Raw genomic sequence first — 22,660 nt, 5'->3', positions numbered from 1 at the left:
GCACAGCTGTTCTAATAAATCTAATCTAATTATGACCTGGAATTTAGTTTAGCAACCCTTGTTTTGTTTTAGGATCAAGGTGAACGACCTCTGCTACTGCATATGTATTTATGGAAGCCAGGAAGGTTGTTCACCTTGACCCTGAGACAACACAAGGGATACCAAAAAGACATTTGTTTTCGGGGCTTCGGGTCACTTTGAACCAGGGAAAACACAAGGGATACCAAAAACACATGTTTTTGGACCTTTGGTTCACCTTGACCCAGAGACAACACAAGGGATACTACAAACACATTTGTTTTCAGGGCTTCGGGTCACTTTGAACCAGGGAAAACACAAGGGATACCAAAAACACATGTTTTTGGACCTTTGGTTCACCTTGACCCAGAGACAACACAAGGGATACTACAAACACATTTGTTTCCAGGGCTTCGGGTCACTTTGAACCAGGGAAAACACAAGGGATACCAAAAACACATGTTTTTGGACCTTTGGTTCACCTTGACCCAGAGACAACACAAGGGATACTACAAACACATTTGTTTTCAGGGCTTCGGGTCACTTTGAACCAGGGAAAACACAAGGGATACCAAAAACACATGTTTTTGGACCTTTGGTTCACCTTGACCCAGAGACAACACAAGGGATACTACAAACACATTTAAGGAAAACACAATGGATACCAAAAACACATTTGTTTTTTCGGCCCTTCTGGTCACTTTGATCCAGAGACAACACAAGGTATACTACAAACACATTTGTTTTCAGGGCTTCGGGTCACTTTGAACAAGGGAAAACACAAGGGATACCAAAAACACATGTTTTTGGACCTTTGGTTCACCTTGACCCAGAGACAACACAAGGGATACTACAAACACATTTGTTTTCAGGGCTTCGGGTCACTTTGAACCAGGGAAAACACAAGGGATACCAAAAACACATGTTTTTGGACCTTTGGTTCACCTTGACCCAGAGACAACACAAGGGATACTACAAACACATTTGTTTTCAGGGCTTCGGGTCACTTTGAACAAGGGAAAACACAAGGGATACCAAAAACACATGTTTTTGGACCTTTGGTTCACCTTGACCCAGAGACAACACAAGGGATACTACAAACACATTTGTTTTCAGGGCTTCGGGTCACTTTGAACCAGGGAAAACACAAGGGATACCAAAAACACATGTTTTTGGACCTTTGGTTCACCTTGACCCAGAGACAACACAAGGGATACTACAAACACATTTGTTTCCAGGGCTTCGGGTCACTTTGAACCAGGGAAAACACAAGGGATACCAAAAACACATGTTTTTGGACCTTTGGTTCACCTTGACCCTGAGACAACACAAGGGATACTACAAACGCATTTGTTTTCAGGGCTTCGGGTCACCTTGAACCAAGGAAAACACAATGGATACCAAAAACACGTTTGTTTTTTCGGCCCTTCTGGTCACTTTGATCCAGAGACAACACAAGGTATACTACAAACACATTTGTTTCGGGTCTTTGGGTCACCTTGACCCAGAGATAACCCAAGGGATACCAAAAACACATGTTTTCGGACCTTCGGGTCACCTTGACCCAGAGGCAACACAAGGGATACCACAAACACGTTTGTTCTCAGAGCTTTGGGTCACCTTGAACCAGGGAAAACACAACGGATACCAAAAACAAATTTGTTTTTTCAGCCCTCCTTGTCACATTGACCTTGAGACAACAAAGGGATATCACAAACACATTTTTCTTTCGGGTCTTTGGGTCACCTTGACCCAGAGATAACACAGGATATACCAAAAACACCTGTTTTCGGACCTTAGGGTCACCTTGACCCAGAGGCAACACAAGGGATACCACAAACACGTTTCTTATTTTCAGGTCTTTTGGGTCACCTTGACCCAGAGACCACACAAAGGGTTGAGATATTCCTGAAGTGTTTTCTTTAAACCTCGTATTCCTTTATCTAATTGACTCCGTTTTGTACGTACTTAAGTCCCTCGGGCAGGAAAAAGCTTCCGCTTCTCCGGCGACAAAGAATGGTTTATAAATGTCATTGTCTGTCTGATGAGAGGCTTTCAGGGTAAAATGAGCGTGAACCGGCTGACAAAGGTGGTGGCTAAAACAGTATCACCTCCAAGCGTCTACTGTTACATCAAACAAGTCCAATACTTCCTCCCACTCCCCACTTCGGTCGGTCGTCTATTGTCTCCGACAAAGGAAGTTGACAATTTGAATTGAGCCTTTGATGGATTCTCTTTTGAGGTCAGGAGCCTTTTACAGGTATAGTGGTTTCTTCCCAGCCCGGGCCGAGAGTCTGGCCCTGAGATAGACACGTTTTTTGACGAGAACTTGTTGTCAGAGAGTTTTTTAAAGAAGCTTTTTCTTCCACGTGTACACATCAAACTCCAGCACACAACTCCACGGTACACCATAAATATTAAAATCTACGTCAAACTTTTGAAACATTGAATCTTCATGATTAGACGAAGCCGCTTCCAAAACAAGAGTCCGGCGTCAGCAGCGTTATGTATTTCATGAAGCAGCGTCGAGCTGCCTGTCGTGCTTTCTAATCACTCGCATCTGCACTTATTCATTTCCAGATGATATGAATGTTGACCTTTCATTTTGGCACCTGATTAGAAGGGAAACATTTTTTTTTTTACAACGTGTGCCTAGCAACTACTAGTTCAATTCCCTGCCGTGGACCCACCTCGCTCCTTCAACGTTTGTTTGCCTCCCGTGTCTTTATACCTCACACAGTCCCAAAACAAACACGCCTCCTAATTAAAGAGTTAATCTCGTCCGCAGGAGAAAATAAGGAGCTCGTGCCTCGTGTGCTCATCCTTCGGCTCGACCCAGAAAACAACTTTTGTTTAAGCGTTTAAAGGCACCTTGTGGATCCTGACAGTGAAGACAGTGAGTCAAAGCAGACATAACTTCTCTATTTATGATGCTTAAAGTTAACTAATGTGTTGATTTTAGTCTGTCTTAAATAGATCTTGGACTCATCAGAATGTGTCTGAAATATTTCCATTAGAAAAATGATCTACTGAAAACACTATTCTGGAGATTAAATCTTGTTTACCATAACCACGCCCACTCTGCTGCGATTGGTCAAACATCATCACGTCATCAATCCCGGAAGTCACCACCTCCGAGGGACTCGTTGTATAAACAAAGCGGGGCTGGAGGAGGAGTGAAGCCCTTTTTTTACGTCATATTCAACTCCGCTCTCGTAACCTCTCGTTCGCCGAGATTTCGGACAGAGCTCTCTATAGAGTAATACGTTCGAAACAGGGTCATGATGAGGGACTCACTGCATCTTGGTGAGGAATGTTTCAACCTTTGAAACTATGTGAGTGAGTCAGGAAAGTTATATTAGTTCATATTTACTTACTTACCTACCTTTTAAACTCTCCAAAAAAAAACAATGGACTTTACAGACAAGCAGTATATGGATGTTTTAAAGTGTCTTTTTGGAGGAATATGAAGAAGAAACATCTTAAGACGTTTTTATTTGTTCAGGCTTTACCTTGATTTTCTGGAACTGCTGTTGTGTTATCAGTTTTATTTTGACCTTTAAAGTATATACTTTATTGAATATTGTTTTGATTGTTTAAGTGCTTTGTGACCCTGGTCTGGAAAAGCGCTGTACAAATAAAAATGACTTACTTACTTACAACTGAGCATCAGTCGCTACATTAAAATGAACAAATATTTTGGTCTATAATGCTAAATTATCCGACATTAGTCGACGTGAGTACAAGTAGAAAATGAGTTTGAATTTTGGGTGAACTATCACTTTGAACCAGTCACTTGTCGTTTCTTCATGCACACCTGTATGGAAATGATTTGATGTGTCGATGAAGCTTCATGAAGCCTCAAAATTCACCGTTGAACTAGTTGCAAAAAGTAAAGGATTAGAAAAAAAGTGTCTTCTAATGGGCTCTGAAAATAACGACAATGCTTCACCAGGACATCACTAATAAAATGTCAATGTCTATAGTCATGCATTAACCGACCCGTATAAGGATTTAAAAAAATTACTTCAAGTGAAAACTGTAAGGCTGCAGTACTTTCATGACGCTGACGGTGTGAGGACAGGTAATCTATTCATCATGTTGGAGGGGAAAAAAAACAAAAACAGTCCCACCTTTCACAGAAGCTTTTCAAAGTTATTTTTCCATTTTGCCTGGCTTGCCATTAAACGGGTCAAGAAACCCCAGTTAAAACACAGAGTGGATAATTTTTATGGCTTTTTTCCCAACGGGACTCCTGGTGCCGGTGTCCAGACGACAATGTGCGCGGATCAGTTTCATGCTTTGTCAGTGGGTGAATGGGGGCGGAGGAAGCAAACTCATTAGTATCCTATAAAAAGAAAGTATCCCAGATCATAAAGTCCCCTGCAGCACAACTCACTGCTCAGTTAGAGAGGAAACCTGTCCAGGATCCAAGGCAGAACCATCAACTTTTTATTTTTTATTATTCTTATTTTTAAGCAGTTTCGTGGCACAATCTACTGTTAATTGATTTATCATCATTTGACGTCATCGGGTGACGCATGGACTCAGCCAGGACCAGAGTTTAAGTTTCATGAAAATTTCACCACAATTTCCACTTGAACCCCGAGGATGCTCCGCTCTTGGAATAGATGCTGGCTTGCGGTGTTTCTGCTCACCACCCTGCGGACTGTGACGCCTCAGGTGCCGGAGACGAGACCCAAGGCGAACTCCATCAAGACGGTGTCGGCGGAGAGGACGCCGACGCCGGCCACGAACCGATCCGACACCGTCCACAGCGGGAGCCCCAAGAAATTTAACATCCTCGCACAGGTAATTTTCTAAAGTCGATTTCCTCTCCTTTTTTTAAAAAAGAAAAATGGTATAATCATAAATCAAAGTGGAATTGTTGTTTTATTTTTTTAAGGTTAGATTAGATCATTGAACTAAAAATACATAAAAGGAGATTTTAACACAAGCAAGTATCGAAAAAAAAACAATTCAAAGATAAAAATAAGAAAGAAAAAAATACTCATAAACATTTATAAGTTGTCATTCTATATTCATTCTATACTTATATTAAAAAAAACACGTGTTAAAATGAGGGTCTCTTTAAAAACTATATTCTATACGCAACAGGTTATTAGGGTTTGGACCCCTCATAAACTCCAATTACCTCTCAGACCTGACGCCACTGACGCACACTTACGCACTAAATCATTAAGAGCAGCAGAAAATGTGAGAGGAAGAAAAAAAAAAAAAAATCCAACAACACTGGGTGTTATTTTCTGTCTGAATCCCAGCGTTATTAAAGTCATCCAGACGCTCGCTCGGTGCTTATACGAGGTTCGAGTTGTGTGGCCCCGTGGGGATACTTTTACCGACCACTTAAGAGCCACTCGAGCAGTTATCAATCCCTGCTGCAGGGAAAGTGTTTGTGTCCAAAAAAAAATCTTACCTGAACCACTATTTTATGGGTTTATTTATGACACATGTCAACAACAACGCGATTCATGGAATTAAAAGGAGAAAAAAAAAACGCTCAGAAAAAAAGCGACATGAAAGTACTTTTTGATTAATTGAAAATAAATAAAAATATATATCTAGAGAATTAAGAAAAAAAAAAAAGAGGAATAACATCGCGAATATATTGTTTGAATCGTTCAACTTAACTTGACAAATCTTCTAATATAGATGGATGCACTTTGAAAGATAGAGCTGTCACTGAATCAAAAACGTTTGGATAAATAATGAGAAACTTTAAAATGAAAATGTCAAACACATATTTTAATCAAGCAGTATTTAACAATTTAAATGAAATATATTTTTACACCTTTAGACACATTAATTATAATGTACGATTTTTTAAATTAAAAAAAATAGAGTTAAATCAATGCTCCAGATGTTTTCAAGTAACGTAGGTTTTAGAATTAAATCAAGATTCGAAATGTGACTTATCCGATTAAAATGTGACACGTAGTTATTTGTCAAATATATTCTAGCGGTAGAGGGCGCTGCCATATCTTTATTGACCTTTATCTTTATCCCTATTTTTTTTTTTAAACAAGCATGCATTTGAAGTAAAATATCCCGAGTTATGTCATACATATTTACAGACCCTCCACCCTGGATGTGTTTTTAAAAATAGTTCTGGGCGATCTGTGTGCAGAGCAGAAGCTCAAGTTCCCATCAAGCCTTAAGAGTAAATCAACCTTTAGTCAGTTTTAATCATTCAAAGCAGGTCGTAATCGTTATTTACGGTCCAAAATGTTCAACCTCGATTCAAGCTTGAACCAACAGATGGTTCTTAATGGTAAACATGTCTGTCAGTGAGTGGCAGTCCGTCTGTTTGTTCCCTTCAATGCTCAGGCAACCTTTCCAGGGTGTCCACACCCATCACCTGCTGTAGTTCAGATAGTGACCCCTGCATATCTGGAATATTTTCAGTTTCACAATGGTTAGAAATGGATTAAATTGGAAGTTTTTGGAGGTAAAAGTAACCCCTAGACAGTGGTATGTACTGTCTCAGTGCTATTTTCTACTCGGTCTTCTAAATCTATTGATCTGACAACATATTTTACTGTCACTATTCCATCTACAAATGATTCCAAATTTATATGGATTCCATTGTCTTTTTCTTCTGCTGCAAACGCTTCATAAGGAGCCAGATCATAAAGTGATAGAAGAAAAGAGAGAAGGGACAAAAAAAAATCCCATGAATAATAAGGAAAAGATGGAAACAATTTGTAATTGTGACTTCATAGACACAACCCAGTTCAATTAAAATACAGTAATCCTCTTTTCAAACCACAAGATGAAACTGAAAAGTGATCATATCTTCTGTCTCAGTGTGTTCTTGCATAACCTTGAGATATTATTCATGTATATAAATACCCAACACTTCCAGACTAATGCTATTGCGGTGTTAAGGTTTCCATAGATTACAGTAATATAGAGTCACAGATTCATTCCTGATGGTTTGTGCCTTCTATCCCATCATTTAAAGGAAGAAAAAAAAAAACCTTATAGATTTCTCGTGGGCTCAACAAATGCACTTGTTGTATGGTATTTCATTTAAATACATGCCTCAGAAGAGTTTAAGTGCGTTTCCCCCTCGAAAATATTTTCACCATTTTCTGCATTTGCAATAAGCTCCTCTGATTAAGGTTTGGCAGAACATTTGGAAAATTGTCCTCCGCTGGATTCAAGTTCCTCCTCTGGCATGTGCTTGGTAGACAATATGCAAATACAGTCCTGGTCAAGATGCTGGTAGAAAGGTTAAGTTGTGAAAGGGATAGTTTACCCAAAAAAATCGAATGTAATTTTCTACTTAACTTCATGTCGACTAAGAGTTGGGATTTTTTTTTCAGATTAATCAGTTCTTTTTTAGAGTTATAGAAAAAAAAAAGTTTGATAATTTTGATAATAATCAGTTGTCTTCGTCTTCATCTTTGTCCAAAAAGACAAACTTAAAAACGTCCTAATACCTCCAAACTACTCGTCTGTATTTGGAAGCTTTAAGTTTGTCTTTTTGGATGAAGACAACCGAGCATTAGCTGCTACATTAAAATTAACAAAAAAAATGTTTTGCCTATAACACTAAAAAAACAACAGATTACTTTGAAAATAATCCCAACCCTTAGTCGAGCTGATGGTGAGTATATAATTAGTGAAACTTGAATTTTGGGTGAACTAGATACATAGTTAGATGGATAGATAAACTGTATTGTATTGGAGGTCTCATTCTGGAAATAGTTTTTCCAGGACACATCAACACAGACAACACATTTATAAAACAAGAACAAAGTGCAATAAAAAGAAAGCGCAAGATGACACAATTTCCCAAAGGAGACCTCCTGAGGGATCAATAAAGTTTTACCTTACCTTACCTTACACAATCTAAGTTTGAAGATAAAGAACATAGATAAAAGAAAAATAACAAAGAAAAAGGAAACAAAGATTAACATGGTATATCATCATCTTTTCACTTCACTGCTGCCCCTAAACTCAGAATTAAACAGTCTAATAGCACGATTAATGAATGAGTCCCTGAGTCTATTAGTGTTGCATCATGGGAGGAGCATTCGTGCTCCATCTGCTTCTCTGCTCACTGATGACAGTGTTCAGAGAATTACTGTCATCATCCACGACGGACAGTAGTTGGTCCAGTGAGCTCCTCTCAGCAACTTTCACCACTACTACACACATCAAAAAAAAAAAACACAGAAAAGTCAGGAAATAAATAATAACACTATTTATGAGATAAACACTAACAGAAATAAGGTCTGGTTTGAAAGGTATTGAAATGTGGATATTTTTCTAACCAAACCTTCTAAGAGAGCAACGCACAAATGTAGTTAGGTGTAGAAAATAACAACTAAAAACATTTTTTTTAGCTAATAATTTAGTCCAATATTTAAAATATAAAAAAAAGATATTTGAGCAGGGTGTTGGGTAACTGTATTTGAGATCACATGGTGAATAATCCTTGTTGGCTCAGAAATGTCGACGAGTGGAGCTGATGCCGGAGACAACACGGTGTAATTTAGGTGTTTTATCCATCAAGGTAAAACACCTCGCTTGTTTAAATCATCTGACAGCCTAATGGACGTGTAGTTGGTGATAATGGTTCACTGAACTACACACAAACCAGGGTCGGGTTTAGACTGCAAAGTTTCGTGCTGTTCACATTCAGCTGCTGTAAAAAAAAAAAAAAAAAAGCCACCAAAACCCCAAAAAGCAGACCTCAGATATTTGACAGCCCCGAGCTCGTGGGTGGCACCGCCGGCTCCTGCTGGATAACGACCGACGGCGAGGGACAGACGCTGCTCACCGCTTTAACCTCTGAACCCACAGGGGGACCGACAGCGTGGCGGCATCGTCGCAGCGCAGCGTCTGTAAAACGTCCGCAGTCCCGGTCAGTCGGCCCTGACTGGTTTGCTTTATTTTAATTCACCGCAGAGATTACTTTAACAAGCCATCTCTGAGAGCTCGGCCCGTAAAAAAAAAGAAAAAAAAAGCGAAGCCACGTTCTCACTCATTCTCTCCCCCGGCACCACCCACACCCCCTCTAACCTAGACGGGCTGTTAAGTGACCCTAATGAGCTGAGAAAGAGAGAGTCAGGGAGGTGTGACTGCTTGTTAGGGCTCCGGTTCAGTCTCCTGTCTCGTGGGCCCGTCCCTCGGGTGCCGTGAGGACCCTGAGGTGGAGACACGAGGGGCCTCATGTGGCGACCTCCTGGACTATAATTGGACCTGTTAATGAGAGAGACGAGACCCGGACACCTCCCATTCTTATGCATCGCATCGAGAAGTTCTAGATTACAATCAGCGTTCCTCTCCCCTTCCCTTTGAAGAGCCAGTTCCTCGGCATCCTATGCATTAGATCAACTTATACTTAACCTAAGGTGGGTCTTGTTTTTGGGAGACTTTGGGGTCTAAAGCTCAAAGAGGCCTGCCCATAAACACATGTGTTTTGAGTAATGAAAGACGCCAGACTGCGTTTGAAGGCACGCTTTGCCCAAGCGACTGCCGCACATCCCGGTGTTATTGGATATCTGCGCTCTCAGGACTATACAAAGTCTGTTTTCTCAGTGAGATCACGTGTTTGACCCGGACAACAGAGCGACACCTCGAAAAGTTTCGAAGTCACGGGAGGCTCAGCGACAGATGTCAACTCACATTGACACTGAAACATATTCCCTTAATGCTGTTTTTGAGAGAATCAAGACGAGATTTTCACCGATTCTCAGAGCCAGGATCCTCCCCGAGGCGCCCCCGCCTGAGCCAGGCGTGTCAACGATAAGCCAACAAGGGGGGAAAACGATAAAGAAATTCCACATTTATGGCAGATTTTCTATTTATTGAAAAGTTAATGTGAAATAAAAGTCCAGACAGGACGGGATTTCAGTCCCTCTGTTCATTTTTGGAGGTTCATTAAAGCATCCAGGCTTTGAGTTTTTTCACACGATAACAGCAAAATAATGTGTTTCAATTGTAGGTGAATTTCTCCAAAAATAACACCGACCCAAACAGAACATTGAAGGTTGTTTCAACTGTACTCTTACTCCCCCGGTCAGTTTTCCAACAACTCTAATGAATGTTATTACAGCAAATATATTTTATTGAAATCCCTTTCAACTGCGCCAATGATTTGGAATATACCAGAGTAGTCGTGGACATTTATAGTCTCTTCTAACTGAAATTACTGGAATCTTGGCAAGTGTTTAGATCTTGTTTCAATTAAATATTTAATAGATTCAATTATTAAGGTATTAATAAAAGACGACACATGAATTACTGGTAAAAAAAAAAGTAAAATAAATCTGCCTATTGAGTGAAAACAATCAAGAAAATGTTTCTTATCTCATTGGCCTATTTCTTCTTAACTATAAGCAAACAATTCAGGTTTCATTTTATTGTTTAAATTTTCAGTTTTCTTTAACAAATACATATGTTATAAAGACGTGGTTTTATCAAGATGGATTATGGTTGAGTACCTGTCAAGAATATAACTTTTTTGATTGACACTTGTAACTAAACCTAATGAGCCGCGGACACATTATCTTATCAGAAGTACTTCATGAAACATTTTTTTAAGCTTCTAAAAAAACGTTATTGTTCTCAAATCAAAATCTAATTTGTTGCCAACAATACGTTTAAGTTAATACATTAAAATCCATAGTTGGTTAGTTTGACTTGAAGACTGTCGTTTTCAAGTCAAACCCCTGAAGAAAATGCTTCTTTCCCTTCCATCCTTTCTAACGCGACATCGTGACTCCTCAACTATCCAGAGACGTTCTGACCAATACCTTTGGAATGACTCGGCGCTGATAAATAAGGGATCCCACTTCACAGCTGCGCGTATCCAGCAACAAATCCCTTGTAGATTGTTGCTCCCGCACATTAAGAAGTTCCTCTTCAAAGCCACGGCCTTATACCAGCACGAGACACGCACGAGACAGGACGAGGGGCTTCCCTCATGTCTGTCTCTATCTCTACCGACACCAGCATGACCGGCTGCAGCTTTTCCAGCCACTTCCTGCGCTCAGCCCGAGCCGAGGCTTTTATGTCGGACGGCTTATCTCGGGGGGAAAATAAGGGACTAACACTCACAATATGTGATACGCATCCTGATCTACAGACGTTGCGAATGAGGTGTTGCAAAATATGACAAGATAAGGTGAGACTATCTGACACAAGTCGGGGGTCGACGTTCAATCACCAGGTTTCAAAGGGGCCGTCGAGCGGCGGACGGATGTGATGAAAGAGGTGAGCCTCATTTTTCTCATCGCCCCCCCGCACCTCCACCCCCCTGTAATTGAACCAATCCCGTCAGTGCAGAAGAAAGATTGAAATCAGAGAAGAATGTAGAGCGCCGGCACGTAAGATGGCCATTTGTCCAAATATTCTGATAAAAGCACATTTTTGCGTCAAAGGAAAGTCTCGGTCAAACTGTGATCTCTGCTTCTCACCTGTCATCGGCCTCAATTCATCACTTCGCTCGCTTCGACCCTGAAGACTCGCAGGCAGAGGAACTTTGCAAGTGTTTATGGTGATTGCAACTGCTTCAAGAGTTAGGAGTGAATAACAATAAAGGATGTTTACACTGCCTTTTTATTCATAATATAAGTGACAGTTTAACAGTTTTCAACTTAATCCAATTCAACTTTTGTTTCAAACGATGGAAAAAGACAGTTTGGTGGTGTGCGTTTAACATTTTTAGCCAAGAGGAACAAAAAACAAACACTGAAAATAACCAAAAGTAACATAGATTTTGACAAAATGGACGACAAAAAAAAGAAGGATGAGCTCAAAGCTCAAACTGAAAAAATCAAAATCTCAGTCACTGAATAAACAAAAAAAAATCCTGAAAACACCAGGGAGATAAATCAAGACAATCAAGGAACAACATGGAGATCAACTGCAGCATTAATGAAAGAATGATCTGACACCACGGACTGGAACCGGGATGCTAAAGTAGAAGCTGATTACAAATTGGTTCCTGCCATCATTAACAAGTCAAGACAAACTAAGACAGGACGAAAACTAAGAAAATAAAAGGATGGAAAAAGAGACACTAATAAAAACAAACAGATTAAGTTATAAAATGGATGAAATATATTATGTTATGACAAATACATTTAATCTACAATTTTTTAAATCTATTACATATTGAATGATTCTAGGATTTAGAACAATAATGGTTCTAACAAGATACCAGTTAAACAACTAATAGGATACTATATTTGTAATAAAACAACATTTGAATTTTTTTTTTGTGTGAAGCAACTTTTCAATAAAAAAATAATAGTAAATAATATTAATCCTTATATTTTTATACTGTACACAATTATTTTTTGGGCTCAAATTGAGTAGATTTATTGTTGACAAATGTTCTTGAAAAGTGAACATGATTAAACAATAAACATTTTTCATTTGATGTGGAAAAATACTTTTTTCTTAACTCTGACAGGATATGAAGTGAATTGCGTTTTTAATTTCATGGCTCACGAGTATATACTTCCTAATAGTAAAGTGAGCTCCTGCAAGCATACGGTTTTTGTTATTTTCATTAATATTTTAAACATTAGCATGTTGGGATCTTGTCATGATGATGGATTAACCTTCAGTTCAATATTTTGTCTAATTTCTCAGCAGCTGTTTCATTGCCTCCATATGTATCCTGCCTGAGAAAGTCAAAATGGCAAATTTCCAAACTAACAATCAAGCTCACTCTCTAAGTCACAGTCTCACTGGGCAGCCTGTCAGAACGTGCACAGACATCATAGAGATTTGCTTTCACCGTGTGGCGCTGGACAACATCTGAAATGATGTTTTGTCCTCTGGACGAGGGATCAGCCGAGCTCACCTTCCTCCAGAAGTGGCTTTTGATTGTGGCTGAAATGATTTTCAGTCTCGCTTTTAAGTCGGTTCTGATGTTTATTGTTCCATGTAAGTCGGCGGTTAGCCACACTAAATCAGATCTGTCAGTGCAGCGCCGGCTAAATATGGTTGCGGTGCTGGTGGTGATGTGCCAGCCAAACATGCGGCTCAGATGTGTCGTTGCTGGACCTTATTTACACAGTCGTTTCATTTCCAGCTCGTTCCGTGGATCTGCTCGGTCGAGGCGGACGATGCCGCGCTAATGTTTTACAGCTTGATGGAACCAAAATAACTCGACAGAGATCGCTGAAAGTGTTTGGAAGTTTTGGATTTATTTTGCACCGGCTGTTGTCTGCAGTGACCACGGTGATCAATAGATGCCGGTTTAAACTTGAGCCGACCAAGTAAATAGACTTTGAATCTACAAGGCGTCGGCCATATTTCGAGACAAATTTACGTCGTGGGTCAGACGTATGATTTAGTTTCGACACTAAAGTTATCCTGTTATTGCAGCTTCTCAACCCGGGTTTACACAAACCCAATCCACAAGTATGTCCTCACATACAAACAATTAAAGCTGGTGCAGGATATTTACTGCTTTAGATCACAATCACACCCAAACTGTCCCCTGTGTTGTTCCTGGTACAAGGTGAACGACCTTAGGCAATAATAAAATAGTACAAGCAGCACAACAAAAATAAATAAATAAAGAGCATGAAAAAAAGATCTTATCATAACACTAATTATTTGACTAATGTTCACTTGTTAACAGGCTTGTTTTTTTTAAAGGTCAACTTATGTGTTAATTTAAGTGTGTCTTAAATTGACCTAGGACCTCTATTGTACACATCAGTTTGTGTATTTTAGATTAGATTAGATAGACTTCATTAATCCCTTTTTCAAGTATTAGTTAAGGTTTGTCCCCGCATGTCATCAATCACCGAAGTCTCCACCTCCAAGGGACTCGTTGTATAAATTAAAAAGCGGGGCGTGATAATAGCTGGCTGGTGGAGGAGCAAAGTCAATATTACTTCATAATGGAGTCCGCTCTTGTAACCTTTTGTTCGCTGAGATTTCATACTTTATAAGTACTTCAAAACATGGGAGGCATATAGGAGAGGAAGTATTCTACAATGAAACATTCGAGTCGGGAAAGTATCACATTAGTTGCCCTCTAAAGTAAACAGAAACCCGGTTGGCCCGGCATGTTGGAAACCACGGCTCTCATACACATTTGTCAAGGTCAATATCCAACCTTTTTAATCATTTTGTCGTCTCTCGCTTGTCAAAAAGAGTGCAATGAAACTCTTCTTCACCTGCTGTGTTGTTGGATGAATCCATCTGTTATCCTATCAGTTCTATTTCAAATGTTAGGCATTGTGTCGAGTCATATATTGATATATAATAAATGTAGGGCAGTAATGTTGGATTAAAAAGTAATCACATTATAGGGAAAGATGATTCACTAAGTGTTATTCTTGTGTTATTTGAACCAAAAAATTTGAAAAGTAAATATTACACAATGTTCAAATGTCCCAGTTCTAGTTGAAAAATATGTCTTGGATTGCAACGTGTTTACCTCTCTGCTTCTGAAGTCCAACATCCACATGTGCAAGTAATTATATCAGCAGTTCCAGTAAAGCTGCTTATTGGTGAGTACACACTTGTTATGGAAAAGTGAACTCGGCCTTAATTGTAGCTACCGCGGACAGTTGGTGTTTGCGAGGCGGTTTCTCAAAGTCGGTCATTTCAGTCCACTTACCGTTGAAAAAAATAAAAATCTCAATTTTATTATTTCTTCGTCTCGAACCTTCGGTACAAAAACAAGAAATGCTTAAAACAAAACAGGCTGAATTGACTCTCGAGGAGTATGATTTGCTGCTGTAATTGCCCTTCAATTATGTCTGTAGACACATTAGATCGCAAACTCAAAACTCAGGCGGCTGTTCTTGAAACATTCCTTCACCCCTGTGTCAAAGCGGAGGAACATGTTGAAGCTGCAGAGTTCCAAATTAAATCAACTGGATTTCTTTTTAACCACTGACTCATGCTAGCTAGTCTAATTTTAAGATGTTGTTAATCTTCAAAATTGCAATAAAATGTACTGGCATATGGGTTTGTTTATCCAGGCTTAACTTTATTATTATTATTTTAACTGATTGTTGTTCACAGCTTGTAAAGAGTAAATCCTGAGAGACCGACACTATCATTCAATTAAAACCGACTTTTAAGGGATTGGTTGACAAACTGAAAGGCTTTATTTATGATAAATATATATATATATATTTTTTAAAGAGCTCTATATAGAAAAAACATGTAAAACAAAACCTAGAGTTTCCCATGAAATGGACTGCGTGATAATTCATTAACTGATGATGGTTATTGATCAATTATTGAATAATTTAATCAAATATATATGGTGAGAAACTAGAAAAGGAGATATTATCTTTAATAAATACTGTAATAATGATTACAATGTATTAACAAGAGCAGGCAGACCTCCCCCAAGCAGATCATTTCCACCTCTTTTTTTTAATTATATGATTTATTAGTTTATATTAAACTAATAATAATCCAATCCATAATCATTTATCTGTCCAAAAATCTTTTATCGTTGATAAGATTCCAGGATCCAGTTGGTAATGCAGTACAACACCAAACGTCAATCAACATCAGCTGAAAACTGTACCGAAATCAATGCTTTTTTTTTTGTGTGTGATTTTACAAACACAAACCGAGAGAGAAAATATACTTTGGAACACATAATCTTCTTGGTGGAGGTAATAATGAGGACTAGGAATGTCTTTTGTTTTCTTCCTGGATCCATAATAGTAAAGGTATTTGTTGATTGCGAAATATCAAGTTTCCTCAGTTTATGAAAATGGATATTTTGCTGAATTACAAATAGAGAAGTGAGTAGTTTTCAACCATCAATCATTGTCCAATAAATGATGGCAGGGGCAGGAGTTGAAGTAAGGAAGGCCAGAAGTATTCTTAGGGCGTACTGTGTCCCTGATCCGGCCCCGGGGTCTCCGTCCAGCAGGGAGACCTCACGAAGGAGGATCACTGAGTCACCCGCGGGAGGAGAAGCAGTTCCTCGACCCGATGACCTCACCACCTCTGAGTCCACACCCCAAAACAGTAAACTCATCTCAGCTCCTTCTGTTGTCGCTACTCGAAGACATTTGCGGTTCCTCAACGTCGTCCAGCTGCAGGCTGTTTCATTCACGTCATGGCTGGGGAATGTCTCGGAGAGGAGAGGAACGCCAGAATCCACCAAATAGTCTGCATGATTTGAATGTTGCGAATAATAAAAATGTGTCACGGATCAACCAGGGAGAGACATTAGAACTGATGGTTGTTGTATGACATGATGTAGCAAGAGTCTGGAAGCTCCGATCTTGGATCTAAGATCTCCTCCTGTTCTTCTCCTCTTTCTCTCCCTCCATCCCAGTGAGTTGCAGCAGAATGCAATTCACAGAGAGCCGGGTTCTGTTCGAGGTTTCTGCCTCAGAAGCCGTTTTTCCTTGCCCCTGTTGCACTTGATTTGCTGGGACCTTTTTCCTTAGATTAGTTTCCGTAATTGTCGTAAAAAACGATGAACAATACGCAGCAAACTTACCACCACCATCTCCAACCCCCCTATCATTCATGGAAAACGTCCTAAACTAGTCTCCAAGTCTCTGGCGGAAATGTTTTTTCAGTTCGTGTTTGTCCACGTCTCATGTTGTTTGTTAAGGGGTAATTCGATTTCAGAAAGGCGTAGGACGTTCCAAACCTCTCCGAGGAGGGATTTCTGTGATTTTGTGATGACGATCCTTGTCTCACGCAGCGAAGCCACAACAACAATGTGTGTCGCCCGCAGGTGTACCCCTGCAGCAGCGACAAGGAGTGCAGCGTGGGCAGCTACTGCCAGAGCCCTCAGCAGGCGCCGTCGCGCTGCCTCACCTGTCGCCGGAGGAAGAGGCGATGCCACAGGGATGCCATGTGTTGCCCTGGAAACCGCTGCAGTAACTGTAAGTTTGATAAAGTCAAGAGGTTTTGTGTCTAATGGTGTGATGAGTAGCAGCTGACGACAACAGATGGTGCCACAGTGTCCCTTGATGGGGGGAGCCAATGCATTAGAATAATATCAAACACATGTATCCCGTTATTTCCCTTGAATGCTAAGATTCTTCTTGTGTTAGTTATTAAGTAGCCTCCCTGCAGCAATCGTGCTCATTTGACATTGTCAAGTTGATGCAAAGTGACGGGAGGATTTTCCCGACTGCCACTAACGATAAAAAAGGAAGAATTAATGTCAACGCAAGATCAGAGGGTTAGAGATCAACCGAACCGACAGGTTTTTACGTTATAAAACTCTTGTTAAGGATCCCATAGGAGAGATCATCGCCGGTGTGTAAACACGATCGCAGTGTTTAGAATTCCAGGGTAAAAAAAAAAAAAACCTTCATGCCAGCGATGGAGCCAAAGCTTTTGGTATTTCCAGCCGAGTGGTTTACCTTCGAGCCTGTGTTTGATCTTTGATCAGATGTGGAGTTAAATTGTTTATTTCTGGAGTGATTGAAACCAAAATATCGACAACACAAATGACCTTCTACAAGAGAAATCCTGGATGTTTTTTATTGTATCCCTGGTGCCTTTGTTTCCCTTTTCAGATTAATTTATCTTTCAGACATGATCCATGAGTTCACTTTAAATTCAATGACTAAATTGTCCTCAATTTTATTTGAAAAAGAACATGTTTCTAACCAATTAAACATTAACATAATGTATAATTAAATCTTTAAACATATATTTACTGATACAGAGTTTATATTGTTAATTTATTATATTTTTCACCTTTTATTACATCAGAATATTTTTCATTTAAATAGAAGCACCTAATATACAGTATATGCTTGTAGCACAGTATAACGAAAATAAAATTAAGAAAGTCTTTTCATTTAATGGCCAAGACCCTTCTTATCGCCCCAGTTGGGTTCATTGCTCGCATTTATATTGTATTGACTGAATTTTAACGTGTGGCAGATGAGAAAAAAAAAATCTAGAATAAGATAGCGTGACTTGACAAAACAAATCTTAAGTGAATAAAAAATGAATCCCACCAAAAAGCAAAAGGCCCAATATTGGTTTCTTTTGCAGATGATGGTCCCATATAGAGTTGGTTACAAATTTTCAAAGTTTATTTTTTGTAAATCAGAAACAAGTGTCTTGACGTGTCAAGAGTCATTATCTAGTATCATTATATAAAGAATAAAAACCTTTTTTTTCTTTTTGTCTGGCCAGGTCCTCGCCGACATCATAATTTGATGTAGGGCCTTCTAGGAATAAACAAATATTCATGATTTGGTTGTTAGGAAAATGTGACATTGATTAGATGGATACGATTTTTAATAAGAAAGATATTAGCCACATTATTTGAGAGTTCATGAAATGTTATTTGTTCAAATGAATCAATTAGCACTTTGGCTAGAAGAGAAAACTGTATTATGTTTGAATAGCTCTATGGATGATCTCCTACTTCACCACGAGTAATAGAAGATTCATTTGAAGTCTCAAAAGGAAAAAACACATGAAGACTGTCTGCCGTCCAGATGTCGATCATAGCGTTTAGCATCCAACAAAGGGTTCAGCCAAATGAAAATCCCAAAGAGCGTCAAACAAGCTTAAGATCAACTTGATAATTGGAGTGTGAATTACATGCCGATGTTTTAGAGAAAAAAACATACTAAACAAAACTGCATCCTATTAAAAACAATAATATGTTTGCTTCTACTGCTATTGCCAGGATGTTGTTCACCTTGACCCAGAGATCACACAAAGGATACCTCAACACATTTATTTGGGGCCTCCGGGTTACCTTGACCCTGATATAACACAAGGGTTTAGAAGCTGAATTAGGCTAATTATTGCTTTGCTTTTTTTTATTTGTCAGGTAACTTACACATTTGAGAGATAATTGAAGTAGTCAGCAGGTGTTAAATGAAGAAAAGTTATTAACAATAATGTAAACCCTCAAATCATGATCTCAGGTCACAAAAAACTGGAATCTGAACACGTTCAAAAGATGGAGCCACTCTCCTTGTGAAGGCCTGGCAACATTCAAATGAAGACATGTTGAGAGACGACTCCTTTCAACTGTCACTGCTTCATTTGAAACTATTGTTTGAGCTGAGTGTCGATGACATTTCTTCCTCTCTGAGTTTTGTGTGGTGTTTCGTTGCAGACATTTGCGTGGCCGTCTCCGAGAGCGTGCTCTCGTCTCACCTCTCGGAGTTGGACGAACACAACAAGCTCTCGAACAAAGATCTGAGCTGGAAGAAAGGCGGCAAATCACACGCCAAGCATTCTCTCAAAGGTAAGATATAGCCGTCTTACCTTTTCATTATGGTCAGTAAAAAACAGTCTTGTTTTATTTACCGGCCTCCTGAGAAGGTCTGAATTACCCTTTTGTTTACCGTCTGCGTCCCGGCAAGTTCACGAGCGACGCCAGTCCACAAACTATTCCGATAATTACCAGTGTGCTCGTATGTCAGTGTCTGTGAGCCCGCAGTCGCGCACGAGGAGCCGGGAAGAAACCGCAGGCCCCCGCTGATGCAGTGTCGACATAAAAGCATGCAAACACTTTCATTGACTTCACACATTCGCTGATACACAAGCGGAGACCGCAGAATGCAAGTTTGGCGCAATTACGACTAATAGCTCCCTGAGCCCCCCCTGTTTAGCGTTCTTGTCACATGACTTTAAGTCAATGTAAGGGCCCGGTCTATAAAGCGACACATTTAATGAGCCACTTAGAATTCTAAACTACAAGTGCCCCCCAGAGACTGTGAAACTCCCTGTGAAAATAGCATCACAGTAAGTACAGCTATTTACTCGACGCCAAGCTGAACTGAGCGAGTTGCTGCTTAATGAGGATTCGGGGAGAACAAAAAGTCAGTTGATAGATTGTTACGCTGTCCATTTAGTCCGCAACCACAGCATCAACAGATAAACAGCCTAATCCCCCTTATACAACATTTGGAGTCGGCCTCCTCCACCATCAACCGACCTAGTTGTTACTATCTTCGCATCCTTTTTACGTCAGACCGGAACAAAGTGTGGTCTTCTCTCCCTCACACCTATTTATCTGATCCTGAACCATCTCCGTCTACAGTTCACTATACCATCAGAAAACATCATGGTCCATGCAGACTCCGATCTTGACCTCCTCTGTCAGTCTACGAGGACCATAACATTCTCATCCAGCTATAATTCATCAGGAATAGCAAAAAACTGTGGACAGTATTTTTGTCGATTCCAGTATTTCTTGTCACAATGACCTGTATGGCTTCTCATTGCTGCTGCTTGAGCACTTGAATCTGTTTAAAGCCAGTCAAATTGTTGCAGACTTGGTGATCATCCAAGTTGTTGTACGTAGGGGTTTAAAGGGCAGACCATAGTGAAGTTGCAATCATCCAGGCAGGAGATGACCGGGGAGTCGACGGAGGAAGTATGATGATTGGACGACGCTATACATTTTAAACCAATGAGAAGGACTTTTGTTTTCTATTGTTGTGTTTGAGAAAGTTAGAGAACCAAGAGTATATTAGTATAACTGGTTGGATGTGGATTTGGCTCATAGGTAAAGCTGGGTATCGTCTGCATAACAAATGACGATTCAATTTGTGAAAAATGTGACCAAGGAGAAGAAGGTAAATGATTGGACCGAGGATAGAGCCTTGTGGAACACCAGTGTGGAGGGGGGAAATGGACGGGAGGTTAATGTTTTAACTAAATGAATTGGGAACAGCCGGAGAGACATGATTTAACCAGGTCAAAGGTCAAGTATGGCGAGAGATGGAGCGAGATATGGTGTCTGATGCTGGGGTCAGGTCGAGGGGAATGAGAACGAAAAACTGTCTGGAGTCTGCCCACATTAAAATATCATTTGCGATTTTTAACAGGGCTGTCAATTCACTTTTCTTTCCGTGAGCCAACGCATTTCCAGAATCATGAAAGTTGTTTTACTGATTTAATTGTACCGCTCCTTCGCTGAGGAATGCGCCGACTCAGCTCGATCCAGACGAACCTGACGAGACTCATAAATTGTAACTTCTTGAAAAAAAACCCACTGAAGTAACTCTTGTCTCTCTCTCCCGGTCGTCCAGGTCACGAGGGAGATCCCTGTTTGCGCTCGTCGGACTGCTCTGAGGGTTACTGCTGCGCCCGCCACTTCTGGACCAAAATCTGCAAGCCGGTGCTTCGGCAGGGAGAAGTGTGCACCAAACAAAGGAAGAAAGGATCTCACGGCCTGGAGATCTTCCAGCGCTGCGACTGCGCCAAAAGTCTGTCGTGCAAGGTGTGGAAAGATGCCACCTCCTCGTCCAAGTCCAGGCTCCACATGTGCCAGAAGATCTGAGGCCCGTCGCTGACATCGCGACCGCTCTCTCGCGTTCTCCGCGGAGCAAAAAATGTTTTGTTATTTAAAAGAAGGGAAATTGGAGGAAAGGATGTGGATTTGCGTCTGAGGGAACATGGTTGCTAACAACAGTTTGTTAAAAGTTAATAAGTTAAAAGTCAACCCACGACTCCGAGTGTGTTTATGCTTTTTTGTATGATTAAGTTCGAGACTCTTAAACAACAACTTGGTATCTTGAATCGCACAGAATAGTCACAGCATAAGTGAATTCAAACCATCAACCAGAGGATGATTTCATCTGTGAGTTCACTCAGTTAGAACAAAAAGGGCCATGTACAAAACCGGAGAGGATATTAACCATTGATGATGATATCAGTAGCAGGAAGTCTCCATAAACCTGATCGATGTTGTTGACGGTGCTTTCACTTTCCCTCCTGTGACCTGGTACTGAACACTCGCCGTAATAGTCTCGTAGTAGAACAAGCCATAGCCACAAGTACCTTTATTTTGTACTCTTTTAACGAACATATATCAGCAGGCTCTTATTTTTGTAAATAAACTGTATTTAAGAATGATTGTATATCCTGTACATATAATGAAAATGACCAAATAAGTGATAGACGTGTCAGAATAGAAGCTCATTTGGATTTATTCAGAATATTTTTCAGTAGAACTTTGGGTGAAGCATAAAAAAAAACGATCATTATTTTGTGTGTTTTAAGGCAGGACAAGCACAGTGGTCTCCAGAGTAGATTGTGTAAATGGTGTGTAAATGGTGTTGAGAGTTATATCCCTCTATAAATATATATAAATATATATAAAATGTGTCAATACTTGTCACTGATTTATTTTGTGTATTTACAATGATGGATGAATAAAAGATTATTTTGTACAAGCGTTTCTTGTGTTGCCTCTGTCTTTTATCTATCCACTGAAGTAATATTTGATTTAATCATTATATGTACCAAGACCAACAAGAGTTAATAGTTTTCAGTCAGAAAACATTAGTTTTACGGTGGATTGTATTTGTCCCACATTATTGAATGCACCATAATTACTGATTCTATACAAGTTTATTTGTGGTTTAATACATTTAATAATGTCTGGTTTTGTCATTGGTCATTGTAAATAAAGTCGCGTTTAGGTGTATTTTATTTTCTATAAATTTAGTTTTTATTACTCAGTAAAAGTTTGCAGGGCATGGTCCAGATATGTCTTACTCAAGGCCCGGCATTATGTAAAAAATGATACAGAGACTTCTATTAAGAATAAACCTGGAGTCAAGCAAAGCAAGATAATTGGCAACTAGTGATATTGTATAATTTATAATCTAATTAATTTAAACCTTTAATTATTAATTAAAACCTTAAATCT

General features: G+C 39.7%; 1 protein-coding gene across 1 annotated transcript; it reads left to right on the top strand.

Annotated features, from left to right (window-relative positions):
- The first annotated feature begins 4,262 nt into the window (after nucleotides 1–4,262).
- On the top strand, nucleotides 4,263–22,182 carry dkk2 (dickkopf WNT signaling pathway inhibitor 2). The gene is made up of 4 exons (XM_087806961.1): nucleotides 4,263–4,830; nucleotides 16,748–16,898; nucleotides 19,112–19,243; nucleotides 21,036–22,182. Exons 1-4 carry the CDS (start codon nucleotides 4,630–4,632, stop codon nucleotides 21,284–21,286), a joined length of 735 nt encoding a protein of 244 aa, XP_087663087.1. The 5' UTR covers nucleotides 4,263–4,629; the 3' UTR covers nucleotides 21,287–22,182.
- The last annotated feature ends 478 nt before the right edge of the window (nucleotides 22,183–22,660 follow it).

This window comes from Callionymus lyra, chromosome 1 (genome assembly GCF_982586985.1).
Source record: "Callionymus lyra chromosome 1, fCalLyr1.hap1.1, whole genome shotgun sequence".
Classification (NCBI taxonomy): domain Eukaryota; kingdom Metazoa; phylum Chordata; class Actinopteri; order Syngnathiformes; family Callionymidae; genus Callionymus; species Callionymus lyra.
The sequence above is the reverse complement of the archived record's forward strand: the minus strand, read 5'-3'. Positions and strand labels throughout refer to the sequence as shown.